General features: G+C 43.1%; 1 protein-coding gene across 1 annotated transcript in view; it reads right to left on the bottom strand.

Annotated features, from left to right (window-relative positions):
- The window catches only part of LRRIQ1 (leucine rich repeats and IQ motif containing 1), a 267,121-nt gene that overhangs the window by 132,782 nt on the left and 116,035 nt on the right, over positions 1-18,304 (bottom strand). Inside the window, exons 14-15 of the mRNA XM_073556994.1 lie at positions 7,837-8,004; positions 7,394-7,750 (exon numbers count right to left, since the gene is read on the bottom strand). Coding sequence (XP_073413095.1) covers positions 7,394-7,750; positions 7,837-8,004 — 525 coding nt within the window. The remainder of the gene's footprint in view (positions 1-7,393; positions 7,751-7,836; positions 8,005-18,304) is intronic.

The following is an 18,304-nucleotide window of genomic DNA, read 5'->3' as shown; positions in this document are numbered from 1 at the left end:
GATTCTGACCCTGATGAGACTCAGGTGCCCCTTCCCGCACACTATACCACCATACACGGTGACACAGAGGAAGGTGCACATGAAATTGAAGAGGAGGTGATGGATGACCCAGTTGTTGACCCAGATTGGCATCCATTGGGGGAAGAGGGTGCTGCTTCCAATAGCTCAGATGAGGAGCATCCACAGCAGACATCGACATCGCAACAGCTGTTATCTGGCAGGCCCGGAGCACTCCAAAGACAGGTTCCAAAAATCAATAGAGTTGCTGGACAGCTTGTCCAGAGGGTCAAAACATCACAGCGTGCTAGGCCGCAAAATGTCTGCCAAAGTAGGAAGAGTGCAGTGTGGCACTTTTTTGAACAAAATCCTCATGATCAGGCCAAGGTTATCTGTAAGAAGTGCGCAAAGATCTTTAGCCGAGGGAAAAATCTGAAAAATTTGAATACCAGTTGCATGCTTAGACATTTAACCAGCATGCACTTGCAAGCGTGGACACAACACCAAACCTCAAGTGCCACATGTGCAACTAATCACAAAGAAGGTAGTCAGCAACGCTATCCCCCACTGTAAGCCCACCGGTTAGCACAGCAGCAAATGTTGAGGTGTCGTTGCAAGGCCACAGCAGTCAGGGAATCCCAGTTATATCAACGAAATACTGAATCTAGGCCATCAGAAAGAACACCAACTCCATCACCATCATCAACCCTCTCTCAGTCCGCCCTGTCCACCGCTACTTCCACCATATGCAGCTCTCAAGTCCAGCTCACCCTCCCAGACACTATGAGTAGGTCAAGAAAGTACTCAGTCTCTCATCCACGTACACTGGGTTTGAACGCCCACATTGCCAAACTAATCTCGTTTGAGATGATGCCCTATCGGTTGGTGGAAAGCGCAGCTTTCCGCGAACTCATGGCCTATGCAGTACCACGCTATGACCTACCCAGTCGCCACTTCTTCTCTCGCAAAGCCATCCCAGCCCTCCACCATCATGTGAAAGACCGCATTGTCCATGCACTCAAGCAGTCAGTGAGTGGAAAGGTGCACCTCACAACTGATGCATGGTCCAGTCGGCATGGCCAGGGCCGTTACGTGTCCATCACTGCGCACTGGGTTAATGTGGTGGATGCAGGGTCCACAGGGGACAGCGGTGGTGGGACAGTGCTGCCTAGCCCACGGTATAGGAAACAGTTGGCTGTAGGCGTTCCACCCTCCTCCTCCTCCTCCAGAAGCGAAAGCTGGTCCACAGAGCGCAGTCGTACGAGCACTCCATCTGCAGCTGCCACTGTTGCACACGAGGTGGCCCCCTATCGAGCAGCTAGTGGAAAGCGTCAGCAGGCTGTGTTGCAGATGATGTGTTTGGGCGACAGACACACCGCCGAGGTGCTGGCCGAGTACTTGAAGCGACAAACTGAGTCATGGCTGGGCAGTGTACATCTTGAGGCAGGCAAGGTAGTTAGTGATAACGGCCGTAATTTTGTGGCAGCCATAGCCCTTTCAAAACTCAGCCACATACCTTGCTTGGCTCACACCTTGAACCTGGTGGTGCAGTGCTTCCTCAAAAATTATCCGGAGTTAACAGCCCTGCTCCAGAAGGTGCGAAGACTGTGCGCGCACATCCGCCGGTCGCCTGTACACTCCGTTCGTATGCAGAAGCTGCAGCGATTGCTCCACCTTCCCAACCACCGCCTTATTATCGACATTGCAACAAGGTGGAACTCCCCCCTGCACATGGTGGAGCGGCTGTGCGAGCAGAGGCAGGCCATAATGCATTTGTGGGAGGATACACGGCCAGGCACTTTGAGAGCAGACATGGAGTTGACAGGTGTGCAGTGGTCGAAGCTGAAAGACCTCTGTAAAGTCCTTCAGTGTTTTGAGGAATGCACACGGCTGGTAAGCGCAGACGACGCCATCCTAAGCATGAGCATCCCACTTATGCGTCTGCTCATGCAAACTTTGATGCACCTTAAGGAGCAGGCGTCTGCAGCCAATGTTGACGAGGAGGAAGAGGTGGAGGGAATCCTTGATGACATTCAGCCATTGTCTGCTCAGGGACCTCTCCTGGACGAGTTGGAGGAAGAAGAGGAGGAGGAGGATGATGATGGGGATGATTACTTAGGGGAGGAGGATGCATCTTGTGGGGCAAGTGAAAATGTTGGCGTGGCAAGGTCTGGTACAGGGTTTGTGCGTGACTGGAGGGATGTGGATTTGCCAGAAAGTGCTCCTCCAACCAGCACTCGCAGTGCATCATTGACACCGGGAACATTAGCCCACATGTCAGATTATGCCTTGCGGATCCTAAAAAGGGACCCCCGCATTGCCAAAATGATGAACGATGACGACTACTGGTTGGCCAGCATCCTGGATCCACGCTATAAAGGCAAATTACAAAACATCATGCCACAGGAGAACCTTGACCTAATATTGGCTAATAAACAAGCAACTCTGGTAAATCGGTTGCTTGAGGCATTCCCAGCACACAGCAGCGGTGATGGTTCTCACACGAGCCGTACGGGCCGGGGGCAGCTTGGCAGAGGTGTTCATGGTGCACACAGCAGAAGTGGCATTGGAGACAGGGGTTTCATGACAATGTTGTGGACTGATTTTTCAAGTACCGCTCACACAACTGGTAATACTGCATCGATGGAAAGTGACAGGAGACAGCAGTTGTCAACTATGGTTACAAACTACTTTTCCTCCCATATCGATGTTCTCCCACACAGGTCATTCCCCTTTGACTACTGGGCCGCTAAACTGGACACCTGGCCTGAATTGGCACAATATGCCTTACAGGAGCTCGCTTGCCCAGCTGCAAGTGTGCTATCGGAAAGAGTCTTCAGTGCAGCTGGATCAATCCTGACAGAAAAAAGGACCCGTCTGTCAACCCAAAATGTGGATGATCTAACCTTCATTAAAATGAACCATGCATGGGTTTCCAAGGATTTTGTCCCACCTTCCCCTGATGACACATAGGGTGACAGAAAAATGGCTTGCTTTGGTCCACCTCTTCCTGGGACTTGACCTATTTCACCTTTTGCATCAGCTGAATGTCCAACATCAACATATGCCACTTTCTAAAACTCCCTAACTGTGCAGCCTCCCCCCCCCCCATAGCCGGGGTCACCACCTAGCGCACGACACCGTGCGAGTGCCGTTGCCCTGGACAGGTGGGTAGGCCGACTCTTGGGCGCGGGCACTGGCACAGGGTCCCTCATTGTGCAATCAAGTGTCTCTGACGGTGGTGGTGCACACCCGCCGTCAGACACACCGCCGTACTATGAGGGGCCCAGTGCCAGTACCGACACCCATGAGTGGGCCCCCCTTGCTTGGGCAGGGCCCCAGCATTTGCAATCTTTACCTCTCCCTGCTCCTCCGCTGTGTAGTCTGGGCCGTCAAATCCATACTGTGCCTGACACCGTCTGAACCTGCCTCCTGATGTATAGACATATCTTTTGAATGTGTACGCTATCCATACATGTTATCTGGGGATACGGTACCCTTTCTCACCTTTGTGCAATCACTTGCAAGCCATACTGGGCCTAACACCGTCTCAGCCTGCCTCCTGATGTATAGACATATCTTTTGAATGTGTACGCTATTCATACATGTTATCCGGGGATACGGTACCCTTTCTCACCTTTGTGCAATCACGTGCAAGCCATACTGGGCCTAACACCGTCTGAGCCTGCCTCCTGATGTATAGACATATCTTTTGAATGTGTACGCTATCCATACATGTTATCCGGGGATACGGTACCCTTTCTCACCTTTGTGCAATCACTTGCAAGCCATACTGGGCCTAACACCGTCTGAGCCTGCCTCCTGATGTATAGACATATCTTTTGAATGTGTACGCTATCCATACATGTTATCCGGGGATACGGTACCCTTTCTCACCTTTGTGCAATCACGTGTAATCCATACTGGGCGTGAGAACGGCTGGCGAGCTGTTAAGCAAGCTTCAGCACCTGTGGTTTGCACACGTAAGTTTTTCATTTTTTCAGGAATGTCGGTTAGGCCTAATTCCGGAACTGCGGTTGACCTGCACTTACTGGGAAATCATCGTTCGCGAGTAATAATTGTAATCAGTGATCCCCATCACTAACGTTGTTCAGCGGGTTATCTGCACCTGTAAGCGACAAACGCTGGCCTTTTCAGTGTAGCGCACATGCAGCCACGGACATGTAAGGGCATGACACACCAGTTATTGGCCAATCTCATGTGCCAGAGCCTCACGTGTCCCTCTAGTAAGCCGGACTCGGACCGCGGGGCATGACGGAGTCTCGTTCGTTAACGGAATTAAGCTTGCAATGTGTGCATCTGTTCTGTAGCTGGCATGGTTGAGGTTGCCCGTGTTGAATCAAATTACGCCGTAGGCTCCACTCCTGGTGGTGCCCTTCTGGACATTCCTTTAAGGTTCAGCTTTGCAACCATACTGCCCACGTAAAACAAACACTTTGCCTTCATGAACGCTGTTTGGAGGGTCATGACTCGTGGGAATAACGCCGCCCAATCAGTTAACCTGCTAGAGAGATCCTTCGTTGCTCCCAAGCATGACATCACACTCCCTAGGAGGAAGGTAATGCCACTGTGGCGACCGTACTCCTGGGGGCGACACAAGTGCACTGATGCCCAGCCACTGCTCGATGAATCTGCTGGTACATTGACCCAGACCACTACATTCCCCTCGCACGCTACACGGCCTGAATCTGACCCTGATGAAACTCAGGTTACCATTCCCATATACAGTTCCATCTTACACGGTGACAAAGAGGAAGCTGCAGATGAAAGTGCAGGTTCGGCCCACCCGCCATCAGACACACCACCGTACTATCAGGGGCCCTGTGCCAGTGCCGTCGCCAACGAGTGGGCCCCCCCTGCTTGCTCAGGATCACAGCACTTGCAAGGTTGAAATACTGTGCAGTGAGATGGAAGATGGGGACGACGAGGAGTCCAGACTAGTACAGGGATTCCCTAGCGAGGAGACTTATTTGATTGTTTTCAATGTTGGGACAGCAATTTTTGGGGAGCACTATACTCTGGAGAATGATAGATGGGGCCCACCATACACTGGAACATTCCAAAGGTGGACATCAGACACTGGAGCAGCATTTACAGGGCCCATTATACACTAGAGCATTAGAAATGGGGCCCATTATGTTTGGAGCATTATTTGGGCCCATAAGACAGTGGAGCTTCATCCATGGGGACCAACATATACTGTAGCATTATGTGGAGCGCATCATATACTGTTTCAAACATTATATGGGACCAATGATTCTGTATGGAGAAATAGATGGGCCTCGTCATGAGATGTAGAAAGTGAAGTATTTTTCATTGTACTATACCGCTATTTCTCTGCCGTATCGGAGCATGATGAGTTGTGGTATGTGATAAAGGGGCGCTCTTTCGCCCAGGGCACATGAAAACCTGGAGCCAGCCCTACCCACCCACAACTTTAGCCAAATAACCCCCATTTTTCAGTGCGTAACTTATATTATGAAGTTAATTAAGGTTGACCAGCTTAAGTAAGAAGAATTGATGCTTTTGGCATTCAAATGAGCACTGTAGGTGTGTTTCCTGTCCTCCTCTCACTGCTGACTTTTATTCCCCATTGACTTACATTGGGTTTCGTGTTTCGGGACGACCCCGACTTTTCCCTATAATCGGCCGATCTTGCTCGACCCGACTTTTGGAAAAGTCGGGTTTCACGAAACGAAACTCGACCATAAAAAACCAAAAGTCGCTCAACTCTACTAATTAGTTCAAGTATAGCCATAAAATATTGTCATACCCATGCTAGCACAAGAGCACTTAATAGCTTTAGAGGCCTAAATGATATCACCTAGTGATGTCACTTCTATTTCAGTACAGGAAATTATACTAATATCGTACTAGCTTGGCTCGTGCGAAATTTTTGCACATTGGTTGTCGGGGGAGCAGGCAATTTCAGAAAAAGCAAGCTGGTCAAATGTAAATGTATTTCTTGAGATGATGAACACAGACAGATATTTATATATGTAGATTGGTAATACAATAAATTGGTTTGATAAGAGGAGGCCAAAAAATGTTTTCCGGTTGAGGTGCCACCTGCAGGTCATTGTGTCTTTCTGCAGGTTTATGAAAATGAATGTTTAAACTGTATTTAGTGATAAAATCCTGAATGTGTGGATTGTTTGGCTGTTTTCTTGCTGAAGGGAGCAAGTTTACCTTTCAAATGCTGCATCATTTGTGTGTGTGGGGCGAAGTAATGAGCGAAAAAGCAGTGTATGTTTACAAATGTATTGGTAGTGTGCTTTGGGGTACTGTGGCGCCACCTGCAGGTCATTTTTCCTTACTGCAGGTTTATGAAAATTAATGTTTAAACTGTATTTTGTGATCAAATCCTGGATGTGTGTTTTTTTGGCTATTTTCTTGCTGAAGGGGGCAAGTTTACCTTTCAAATGGTGCATCATTTGTGTGTGTGGGTGCAGTATGAATGGGGATACAAAGGAATCACCGAAAAACAGTGTTTAGAAATAATAGAAGAGATACTAAAGCTGCTTATAGTGTGATAATTTGAAACAGTTATTATCATGTATAGTAGCAAAATCTCCTGTAATAAAGGATAATAGGTAGTCATAAAAGGTAGTCTAATGACTACCTAGTCTAATGGTAGTCTAATAGATAGTCTAATGACCTCACACTATAAATGGCTTTAATAGAGCACATACCTTATGTATTATTATTAATAAACTAACAAAAGTTATGTTTTATTAAGGGATCTTTAGTTAGGAATTATTTGCCTAAGGCAATTTGTAAATAAAGGCATATTCAGATAGTTTCCTAAAGGAGGATCAGTTCTTCTCCCACAATGACTCAAAGGCGTCTCACTCACCCAGCAAGACTGTGCTCTATAGAAGAGGAACAAACACCCCAAAATAGGCTGTCTGTAGAGGGATTTCTGGCTTAGCATTTATCCCTGGTCATTTTGCAAGGCTCAAAAAAGACAGTAATTTATAAGGTAGCTACATCTCTCCTGGTGGTACTTTCACAGTAGTTTATATTCCACAAGTAGATACTGCATTAAATTTGACTGCAATGTGAGAGAGCTCATAGTAAAAGAATGAAGACCTTTCACGCAGTATGTGGACTGTAATCACACAGGTTCGCACCACTCTACACCCTTTTCCTGATATGCTGGTAAATTAAGAGTCTATTTTGGTGAAGTCAAACAACGATGTTTTAAAATTAGTCAAACAATGCTTATAATTTGAAAAATGTTAAATAATGGTGGAATTTATGAAAAGATAATTAAAAGATCTCCAGTATTCATTTATGAAGATATGGTAAAGAGTATTAAGCAGTGCAGCGGTTGAGAAGGCGGACACTATAAGATGAAAGATGTGCTACTTACGCTTCTCTAGAATGTCCTTTTTTAGTTGACATCTCTGATTGCCGAGGTGGATTTCCCATGTCTACTCTACTGTTAGCTTTCGCGGAGGAGCGCTCATGCACACAGTGAGCTTGTTGGAAGGCGATCTGCTTTGTGTCTTTGTTTTTATCTTCGTGAGGACCATTAATAATAGGACTACTAAGCTGCCTTCTCTGAAGTTCTACTTGACTTGCATTGTCTCTAAGAAGCTCTGCATCATTTCTTTCAGCAATGTCTGTATCACCATACTCATGTGCATATCTATATGCATTACTGATTTGTAATATTTCTTTTAGTGAACTACAGTATATTCCCAGTTTGTCTAAAGAGGACAATGGCCTGTAAAAAAAGGAGACAAATATGTTGAAAGATGATGGATACGCATCAATGATCACTAATATTTTCCTTAAGATGTTACTACATACCTCTCCTCACCATTTACTACATGCCAGAGTTTACTAATATTGGAAATTTGGTGCTGACATAGTGCCAAGAAGCTTCCTGAAGGTGCCTTGTGGTTTTTTTTATCTTCAGACTTTATTTCATCGTCATTCAGGAATCTCAACGCAGGTAACGTTTTTTGTAAAGTAAAACTAAAATAAATAAGACACAACACAATGACGCATTTCAAGTTCAAGATTTGAAAATACTTATTAATACTGTATTTTTAATTTCAGCTTTATTGTGATGATAAAACAAAAACAAAGAGGAAAATAACTCCAAAGAAAAACAGTACACTCAAAGTGATATCGGCCGCGTCTTGCCATATAGAGACATATGTCACAATCTTCCACTAGAGTAGCATTTCCCAAACACCGTCCTCACTGCCCACAACACATCATGTTTTCAGGATCTCCTTACTATTGGCACAGGTGAGAACCAGTGACTGTTTCTGATGCCTTAATAATAATTCCATCACCTGTAGAATACTATGGAAATCCTGAGAACATGATCAGTTGGGGGCCCTGAGGACTGGCGTTTGGAAAACACTGCGCTAGAGTCATGTATTTGAAAATGTTCCCAAAACACTGTACACCTACGGATGAATTTTGGTTCATTGCACCAAATATATTCACTTAATTTATTTTCTCAACAGTTTATAACCAGGGCTGTGGAGTCGTAGTCGTGGAGTCGGAGCCCATTTTGGTGGAGTTGGAGTTGGTGTCATGGAAATTGAGGAGTTGAAGTTGAAGGTTGGCTTACTGACTCCACAGCCCTGGTATGAAGGTGTCGAAGTCATGGAGTCAGAGTCATGGAAATTGAGGAGTCGAAGGTTTAGCTTACCGACTCCACAGCATTGTTTATAACTAAACTATTTGTTGTCGGAAATAGTTAAAAGATTTAACTTTTCCAGTTCTGCAATGTGTAGTATAAACTGTGTATAACAGTTTTATTTTTCAACTGCCAGTAACAGAGAAAGGAGTAAAACTCGGCACCGGGACCACCATGCCGGTTACAGTATACCTCGCCTGACCGCTCCTCAGGAGTCTGATGGAACGACAGTCATCTGGATGGTTGCCGGTATATTATGTGCAACATCAATGTCCAAAAATAGAATGAAAGGCAGCACTCACCATATTAGTTGTGATAATTTATTCAAGCAGCTTAAAACATAGTGGCAGGGAGAAGAGGTGGAGACAACAAGAGGACTACAGTATGGCCGTTTCGTACTGCAAGCGCTTTCACGGGACAAAGGAAAGACGGAAGTGATGGGGATCCTGCCTAAATAGCTGATCAACATTCCTCATTGATTCTAGGATGTACATGATACCACAAAACTTTTTCTGATCATCATCCCAGACTATGAACACATCATCCACGTATCGCATGTACAATCTGATGTATCTCCAAAAGGGATTTTCAAGTGTGCACATGTATTTATCTTCAAACACTGCCAAAAACAAATTGGCAAAAGTCCACGCCATGGACTGTGCTGATGTTCTGTTTGTACCATCTATCCTGAAATTTGAAGGAATTATGAGTCAGAATATAGTGTAACGCCCATCAGACAAAGTATACAAAATCTCCACTCTTACTCATGAGCGATAGAATCCCTGCTACTGCTTGTTTTATTTTTCATGGATAAAGAACTGGGAGGACTTACTTATTAAGAGATGGGTGATAGGCTTTGGTGCAATTTTGGGATTCATAAAGCTTTTTAGTATTTTTTTAAATCTTCTTTTTGGGAAAAGATCAGCAAAGAAATCCATTACAGGTTTACTATATTGGTTCAAAAATGTGAAAAGTTTATAATTCAGGTTTTTACAAGAGCATTTGTATTAGCTTTTAAATTACTTAATAAAACAGTAAACATTTTTGGTTGTCCTCTCAAAAGAAATCAATCACCAGTTTTTTGCTATGTAATCTGAGGACAGCATGAGATAAGGGCAAATACACTGATTTCAGCGATATCTTACTTATTAGACTGTGTTCTGTTGTTTCCATGCAATACCAGTTTTATTACCAGGAGATGACTGACCAGACTAGTTCCCTCATGCCAAGTGGTCTGACCACGCCCTCTCCCTCTGATAAGCAGCTGTCAATAGACTACGTACACAAAAGACTGTGAAATGGGTAGGGGTTGCTTTCTGAGCTCTGCTGCATCTACAAACTCTGATTGTGTCACAACTTAAACATGCAGTACACGCATCATTGGAATCAGGGTCAGGGCCAATTCCCTTAGTAAACCACTTAGATGCTGCAATCAGCATGGACTGTGGCATCTAAAAGGTATAAATAAAAGGTTGAGATAAGAGTTATCTGCAATTCTGGCCGATACAGAAGCCCTGATGTCATTCACAATTTGCCTCCTATGTTAATCATACAAGCACACGTCTTTTGTCCTTTCGATCATCATGACGCATGTGTACAGAGAGTTGTGAGATGTACTTCCCATTCATGGCATTTGTCTAATATTTTATGAAGGAATTAAAGGGCTTTGAAACTTGATTATCAGACAAACTATCAATAAACAGCTCTACTTCAGTATGAAACAAAGATTAGGATTGGGCGATAGAGAGGTAGTGAATACAAGGATTATTTTATTTCTTTTTTTTAGAGCGTTTTCAAATGCAAGTATAACTTTTAATCTATCAGAAGATTTGTCAAAAAACAACAGTCCCTCAACAGTTTTTTTTCTAATTTTATATCACGGGAATATTATCATAACTAGCAGGATTTTATACTTGTAAAATTATCAAAGGGATTTATACAACCAGGATGAGTAAGCGTATAAGTATTAAAGAAGAAATGTAATTGGATCAAATATCACTTTAAAGAAGATGTTGATGAGTGAAGTCAATATATCCACAGAGAAAAAAGACTGTACAAACCAGTGCTGAGTAGTTCTAAATAAAATGGGTGCCAAATCAAGTTGATATATGTGTTAAGAAATATATCTGGGAGTTAGGGGATCTCAACAGTAGTTTTTTCCAGCTGTTTCTCACATGTTGAGTCAATATTTCATTTAGTGAAAACTTCCTAGTGAATATTTAGGCACTTAAGAGTATGCATTAATCATGGCTGCAGTGAAAAACTCGTTCCCCTAGGAGCAAAAGAACTGATCCTTGGGTTTCATTTGTAAAACACAACCTCTTAGTTCTTGGGTTTGATGGTGTTATCGCTGGCTGCACATGAAAGTGGATAGTTGATCGGAAAATTTTACAGTTAATTCCTTAGCAGGTATCAAGGGGTTATTTCAAGTTCATTAGTAAGCACTGCATGATTAACGTCTAAGCTGAATTCAACAACTTCATAATTTTTAATATCCCATTAGTCAAAAGTGTCTAAGAGAAATAATCCCGTGTCCAAGTAATAAAATATGAGGATGTGAAATTGATCCATCCATGTCTACAACTGACAAAACATTAATATATAATTGAATTATTATACACACACACATTATAGTGTGTATTGGTCAGGTCTCATCTGAAATACAGTGTCCATTGTAGGAACCACATTTTAAAAAGGACATTGAAAAACTGGAGCAAGTTCAGAGAAGACCTACCAGGATGGTGAGCGGACTACAAAGTAAGTCCTATGAAGAAAGGTTAAAGGATCTGGGAATGTTTAGCTTGCAAAAAACAATGCTAAGATGAGATTTAATAGCTATCTACACATATCTGTCACAGCTGTGACATAGCGATCACTAGCGGGTTGGGGTAGACTCACTTGGCAGTGAAATTTGAACACATGGTAACAGTTTCTTCATTAAAACAAGTCCATCTCTGGTTTATTACATAATCATAAACCACTATGTTCGCACATTTCCATAACTGACACCGGTCAGTTCACACAATTCCCCATCTCTGGGTTACCTGCTTAACAGGGTGGAATTCCTGAAGAGGCATCACAGTGTGCCTTTATCTTGGTCCAGACCCTCATTAGCTTCCTGGGCTTTCATGAGCTCCAGCAAGCTCCAGTCTCACACATGGCCATCTTTCCTCTATTGGTGCAACCAGGAAGCATATAGAACCTGTCTGACATCACAGACACACCCCTGGGAGGTATGTGGTTAACCAGTCCCACCCATCACTTTCTGGTTAACCCTAAAATCCAGCTCTTTACTAATATACAGGTTATGGGACAACAAGACCCAGCAACCTACCCTGGATTCAGATCGCAGCAGACTTTTGTCTGTGCGATACATACCTGTCTCTCAATACACTAGTTGGTACATCACACAGTGTAACGGGATCATCCTTATTCTCATTTGCACATGGAAACACGAGAATCAACTGAGTGAAACTGAAAGGGAGAAGACACAGATTAGATATTAAAAAAACCTTTTTCACAGTGATGGTGATCAATGAGTGGAACAAGTTGTCATGAGAGGTGGTAAGTTCTCCCTCAATGGACATCTTCAAACAAAGGCTGGACAGACATCTGATTGAGAAGGGCTAGTGAATCCTTCATTGAACAGAAGATTGGACACGATGATCCTGGGAGGTCCCCTCCAACTCTAACATTCTATGAAATCTATGATGTAGTGGACTGTAGTGTAGTGTCTTATGAGGAAAGGTTGCAGGATTTGGGAATGTTTAGTTTGCAAAAGAGAAGACTGAGAGGAGACTTAATAGCTGTCTACAAATATCTAAAGGGCTGTCACATTGTAGAAGGATCAACTTTATTCTCATTTGCACAAGGAAAGACTAGAAGCAATGGGATGAAACTGAATGGGAGGAGACACAGATTAGATATTAGAAAAAACTTTTTGACAGTTAGAGTGACCAATGAGTGGAACAGGCTGCCACGAGAAGTGGTGAGTTCTCCTTCAATGGAAGTCTTCAAACAGAGGCTGGACAGACATCTGACTGGGATGATTTAGCGAATCCTGCTTTGAGCAGGGGGTTGGACCAGATGGCCCAGGAGGTCCCTTCCAACTCTACGATTCTATGATTCTATGATTCAGGATACATACTACAAATAACACTGAACCAGTAGTAAACTGTAGATAAACAAATACAGGAACATAATTCATAATGCCTGGACATGGCAGAAAGCAGAAGCTATCACCGGCTGCCACAAGATTCTTAAGGAGACAGGTAGTTGAAAATTCCCAAATGACTGTAAAAAACCTGCAGCAAGATACTGTATGGTGGCAACAAGCACCAAGGTTACAATTTGCACAGTAATCTGCTTATTAAACACTGAAGGTCTCCATGCCGAACTCCAAAACATATACCTTTACTGGCCAAAAAGCCAAAGAAAACCCACAAAAGATGTCAGATTCTGTTAAGTGGAGCAATGAAACAAACTGGAACTCTTCGGGCCTATAAATCATCGGTATGTTTCGAGGAAATATGAAGCATAAGCTGAAAAGGCCTCCTGGCCTAAAATGAAGAATGGTAGAGGTTCCATGATGCTCTGTTGCTACTTTTGTTTCTGTGTAAATGGAAACCTGCAGTGCCTGGAGGGAAACACGTATTCAATCAAGTATCAGGAATTGATAAGAAAAAACATCATGTCCTATCTGAGGAAGCTAAACCTTTGGCATCAATGGACCTTCCAAGAGGACAATGATACCAGTGGTACCTCCACCAAGGCTTGGATCGAGAAGAATTCCTGGAAGAATCTGGAGTGGCCATTATATTTACCTAATGTGACCACCATCAAAAATCTTTGATAGAATTTAAAGAAAATGGTTGCAAAACACAAATTCAAGTTCTAGAATATTAGTGAACTGGAAACCACTGCTCATGAGGAAAGATTCTACAAATATCATTACCTCAAACTTTTAACCCCTTCACGACCTATGACTATAGGTACGTCACAGGTTGTGTCCAAGCATTTAATGCGGGCTCCATGTTAAATGCCTCTGGCAATCTCTGACAGCGGCATTCAACTCACGCTTACAGGAAGCGCGTCACAAAGCCCATGAGCAACCCTGTCACATGATTCTGAGACGCTGATGGGTTGGCATGACAATTGCCGGTCTGAATACAATGTAAATCGGACTAACATGCACATGTGTGCTGAGTTGGGCAGCGGGGAACTGGTTATCAATCAATACGATGTTGTCAGTGACATCCTGTAGACAAAACAGAGAGTAAGAGAAGGAACTGTCCTGTCAGAATGATGTCACAGGAAGAGGGAGTATGGCCACTCTGAGCAGGAGGACATCGGTACATGATAAATGGCAAAACAAGCAGGTAGTTAGCAACTACCGATTGATAAGTGCTTGGCACCAAAGAAAAAAAAGCTGCAGGAAAAAACCTTTAAAGTTTCTTATTTTATAGGTTTATTGGACTGTGATGTCAGTCTCTACGAGTCAAATTTTATAATTACAAGCCCTGTACATTAACCGCACAGGAGCATTTTCCTTCAATCTTCTGGAAATTGGCTGTTAAGTCAAATTATTGTTCCCTAGAGAATAAAGTGAGATGAGGGAAGGAAATTAACGGCATTTTACATATTGGAATGCATAAGCACATTTTTATACCCAAACTATTAAAGCAGCTTAAGAAAATGTTGTAATATTTAACTTTTATTACCAGACCTCAGAATTAATCTGTATAAATATTTTTTATGAAACCATTGGAAAATCACAGCATTAATTCTACATAAAGTCTAATGATAACGCTTTACACAAAGATTAACTTTAGTCTATGCAATTCTGGCCACATTTATTCTGAACTGTTATTTTACACACAAATGCGAGTTTTCTGAACATAGTGAAGCTGGTAACTTTATAACTAAATTTATATGTGCATCTTTATAGCTCACCTTACAGAGGTTGAAGTTAGGAGCTCTGTCAGGGCAATCACTGCAAATAAATAGTATCAGCCAGTAGTAAAAGCTGGGATAAACCAGTAATACCACTCGCAAATGCTGATCCTGATAATAACCTGACATCTGCAAGTATTTAAAGTGAATGTTAGGAACACATTGTTGTCAGCTATTATATTGTTTTTGCTAATGCAGCCTTTTAAATTACAAATAAAATATTCATGATCAATACATGTATAACCATTACATGGCTATATGTAGTGGGTAAATACTGTGTATAGTAAAAAAGTATCTTCTCTGTAAATATGCCTGCAGATGAGGCACGTATCAATGGTTTGGAAAGTATACCCCACCGTAAATTATTCTAGTAAACTAGATGGAGGCCCGATGCTATCTCATCGGGAGGGCGGTAATGTCACGATGGGGGCAGACTTTGCAGCGTTGAGAATCTCCCCCCCATGTGTTCACCCACCTATCCACTCTCTCTTTCCCCATGTGCTGACTTCTCCCGTCTGTGCTCTCTTCCTTGACCTGTCTACTCCATGTGCTATCCCCCTTGTCTGCTGTCTCTCTCCTTCCTGTGCTGTGTTCTCCCCTCATGTGCTGTCCCGTTTGAGCTGTCTCGCTCCTGTGCTCTGTCTGTTTCACCCCTGTGCGCTTTCTCTCTCATCCATCTGCGGTCTTCTCTCATGTCATCTCTTATTTGACCTGTGTACCCCATCACTAAACAGTTAGTGCACAGCATGTCAGGAGAAATTTCTATTTAAAGGGGGTTTCCCACGAACAAAACTTCATTTTAAAAATTGTCTGTGTCTGACCGTGTACAGAACATACCACAGCTCCTGGGCAGGGGAGGAAGCAAAAGACAATACTGACATTACAGCAGGAGATCGCAGAGGATACATTTTGTGAGGTAAAATATTGTTTAAAACAGTCAGTGAAATACTTTACCTCACAAAATGAATCCTCTGTTATCCCCTGCTGTAATGTCAGTATTGTCTTTTGCTTCCTCCCCTGCCCAGGAGATGTGGTATGTTCCGTACACGGTCAGACAGGCAATTTTTAAAATGAACTTTTGTTCGAGGGAAAACCCCTTTAATGTGACTGGCTTCCTATGCCTGTAGACACGTCGCGCATTTGCCGCTGGGATCAGCCGAATGATTCATACCTGATGAAGGCCTACATGGCCGAAACACGTTGTGTTTTTTTATAACAAAAAATGTTTTAATGTTTTTATTGTCTTTTATAAAATTTTGCATTTTACCTAGCCAATAAAATATAATCTGATTTAACATCAGAGATGCTACTTAGTTTTTTGGCTATATAACCTTCTTGCTCCAAAATGGGTTAACGATCCTCTGAAGGAAGCGCCCTGAAACTTCTTTATAAGCAATCCTTAATGCAAAGGCCAAGTTTCTCAGGGCAGGTTTCACACAGCTTGTACAATTTAATTCTGTACCTGGCCCTCTTACTGGGCAGGTATTGCCGGTATTTTAGCCTAAATTTGAAATTAATCAGAGATTCATCTATACAGATGTGCCTTTGGGAGTTGTACACCTCAGGAAATTTTCTGCTGAAGTGTTTAACTACTGGCCGAATTTTATATAAAATGATTAAAGTTATGATCGACTTGGGGAGGACACTGTGCATTATCACTATAATGCAAACATTTTTTGATTGCTTCAAATCGTGTCCTTGTCATGGCCATGCGGAATACCGGTGTACTGTGGAGAATATCGGAACGCCAACATTGTCGAAACTCTTGTTTTCTGACTATGCCCAAATGCAGCATAATGCCCCAAAATGTCATAAATTCTGCTGCATTTACAGGGGTCCTACTGGCATATGATGACGTGTGATTTGAGGCGAAAAATTTATGGGCATACAAATTTGTCTGGGCCACCGTAAGATGTATTATTTCCTCGCCGAAAAAGAATTTGAAAAAGTTAATTTCAGTGAGGCTGGTGGTGTCAAATTGGATTGCTGAGCTGCCCATGAAATCCGGGCAGGCTGTGAACGTTTGGGGGCTGGAGTCCATATGGGATCGATTGCAGAAGGGTTCCCTTGATATAATTTTCTAGAGGAATGTGGGATCTTCCTCACTGCCTAAATTGGTGTCAGAGGTAAGGAAAGCGTATGCCTCCTCTGGTGAATAAACAGCATCTTCTTGACAAATGGGACACTTTTTCTTTTATTCTTCAAAATACTGGGGATGTGTGTGTAAGTGGTGCGTTTTACACGGGCATCTTGTGGGGCTTGTGTAAAGGGTACTATTTATTACAAAAAGTATAGAGATAAAAAGTAGACAAAAACTAGTAAAAAGGAAAGAAATTAAAAGAAACCACTGGGAAAAAAAATGAAAAGAAAAATCAGTAGATGTAAAAGAAACATATGTATAAAAAAATTACAGTGCCATTCACTACACTAATGCCCTAACAATAAAGTTATTTGGAGCTAACAGTTTTTGTTTTTTTTTTCAAAATAAAACTGGAGGTCATTAACACTGCGACATACGCCCCCCAAATGCACTAGCTAAGAAGTTTTACCTGGCGCTAACTATTCTTTTTTTGGAAAGAGATAAAGATAAATGGACGCCACTTACAGTACACTGTGATGTCCGCGCTACCTCCTTACCTTATTTTTCACCTAAAAGAAAATCAGACATCACTCACACTGCGACATCCGCTACTCTAATTAGATAAAAAAGAAAAAGTCCCTTGGTGCAGAGTCTAATCCGAAGCGATAGTGATCAGAGCTCTGTGGCCATAAGGAGAGCACGAATGCTCACTGCAGGACGCCATGCACGAAAAATAGCACTAAAAAGTGCGCAAAAATACAATTGGGATTAGAGGTAGGGCTAAGTGGGCAGCTGAAACATGGATTGTGAACTGCTGAGGCTGCTATGATCACAGATCGTCACACAGACAGCACAGCACAAGACATAGATCGCAGGAGAAACAGGAGGCAGTAACCTGCAGGAGGATCGCACTGGCCACCAATGGATTTCACTACCTCAGCTAACAAAGGGGGACATGCAACTGCTCTGCATGCCAATGCGGAGGTAGAAATGGTGTGCAGAGCTGTGATCCCTATTTTAGATTAACCCCTTTGGTGCCGATTGGTCAGGAACTATTGTTCAGCCAAAGGGGTTAATCAGGAGAGGTGATATCGCAATCACTCCATCCATTATGACTGCTGTGGCTGGTGCAATCTCAGACAGCACCAATAACAGAATGTCCCATGGTTTTTGTTTTAGAAAATTTATTGTGACATTGATGTGATTGGCTGGTCAGAATTTCCTGTTAGACGGTCAGAAAGAGCTCAGTGAAAGCCTCTCAGGTAAAGAGGGTGGCCATCTTTCCTCACACAACAGCGCTTCTGTAAATACAATGGCAGCTGGAGGAGGAACATGTAACCTGATCACTCCATCTGCCTCCTGCAGTAATAAATCACCTAACAGGACAAAGCTGTTTTTTTTATTGGAGGAGACTGATGGACTGGATGGGTCACATGCTTCTCCACCAGCAGCCATTGTCTGGACAGAAGTGCTGGTCAGTCTGTGAGGAAAGCTGCACTAACGAGAAGATGGCCGACCTCTCTACCTGAGAATCTGCCAACAAAATCACTCTGACTGTCTAACAGGAAAGTCTGAGACTTTTATCTGTC

Source organism: Dendrobates tinctorius, unplaced genomic scaffold (genome assembly GCF_039654945.1).
Source record: "Dendrobates tinctorius isolate UK_male_01 unplaced genomic scaffold, ASM3965494v1 ptg000241l, whole genome shotgun sequence".
NCBI lineage: Eukaryota > Metazoa > Chordata > Amphibia > Anura > Dendrobatidae > Dendrobates > Dendrobates tinctorius.
The sequence above is the reverse complement of the archived record's forward strand: the minus strand, read 5'-3'. Positions and strand labels throughout refer to the sequence as shown.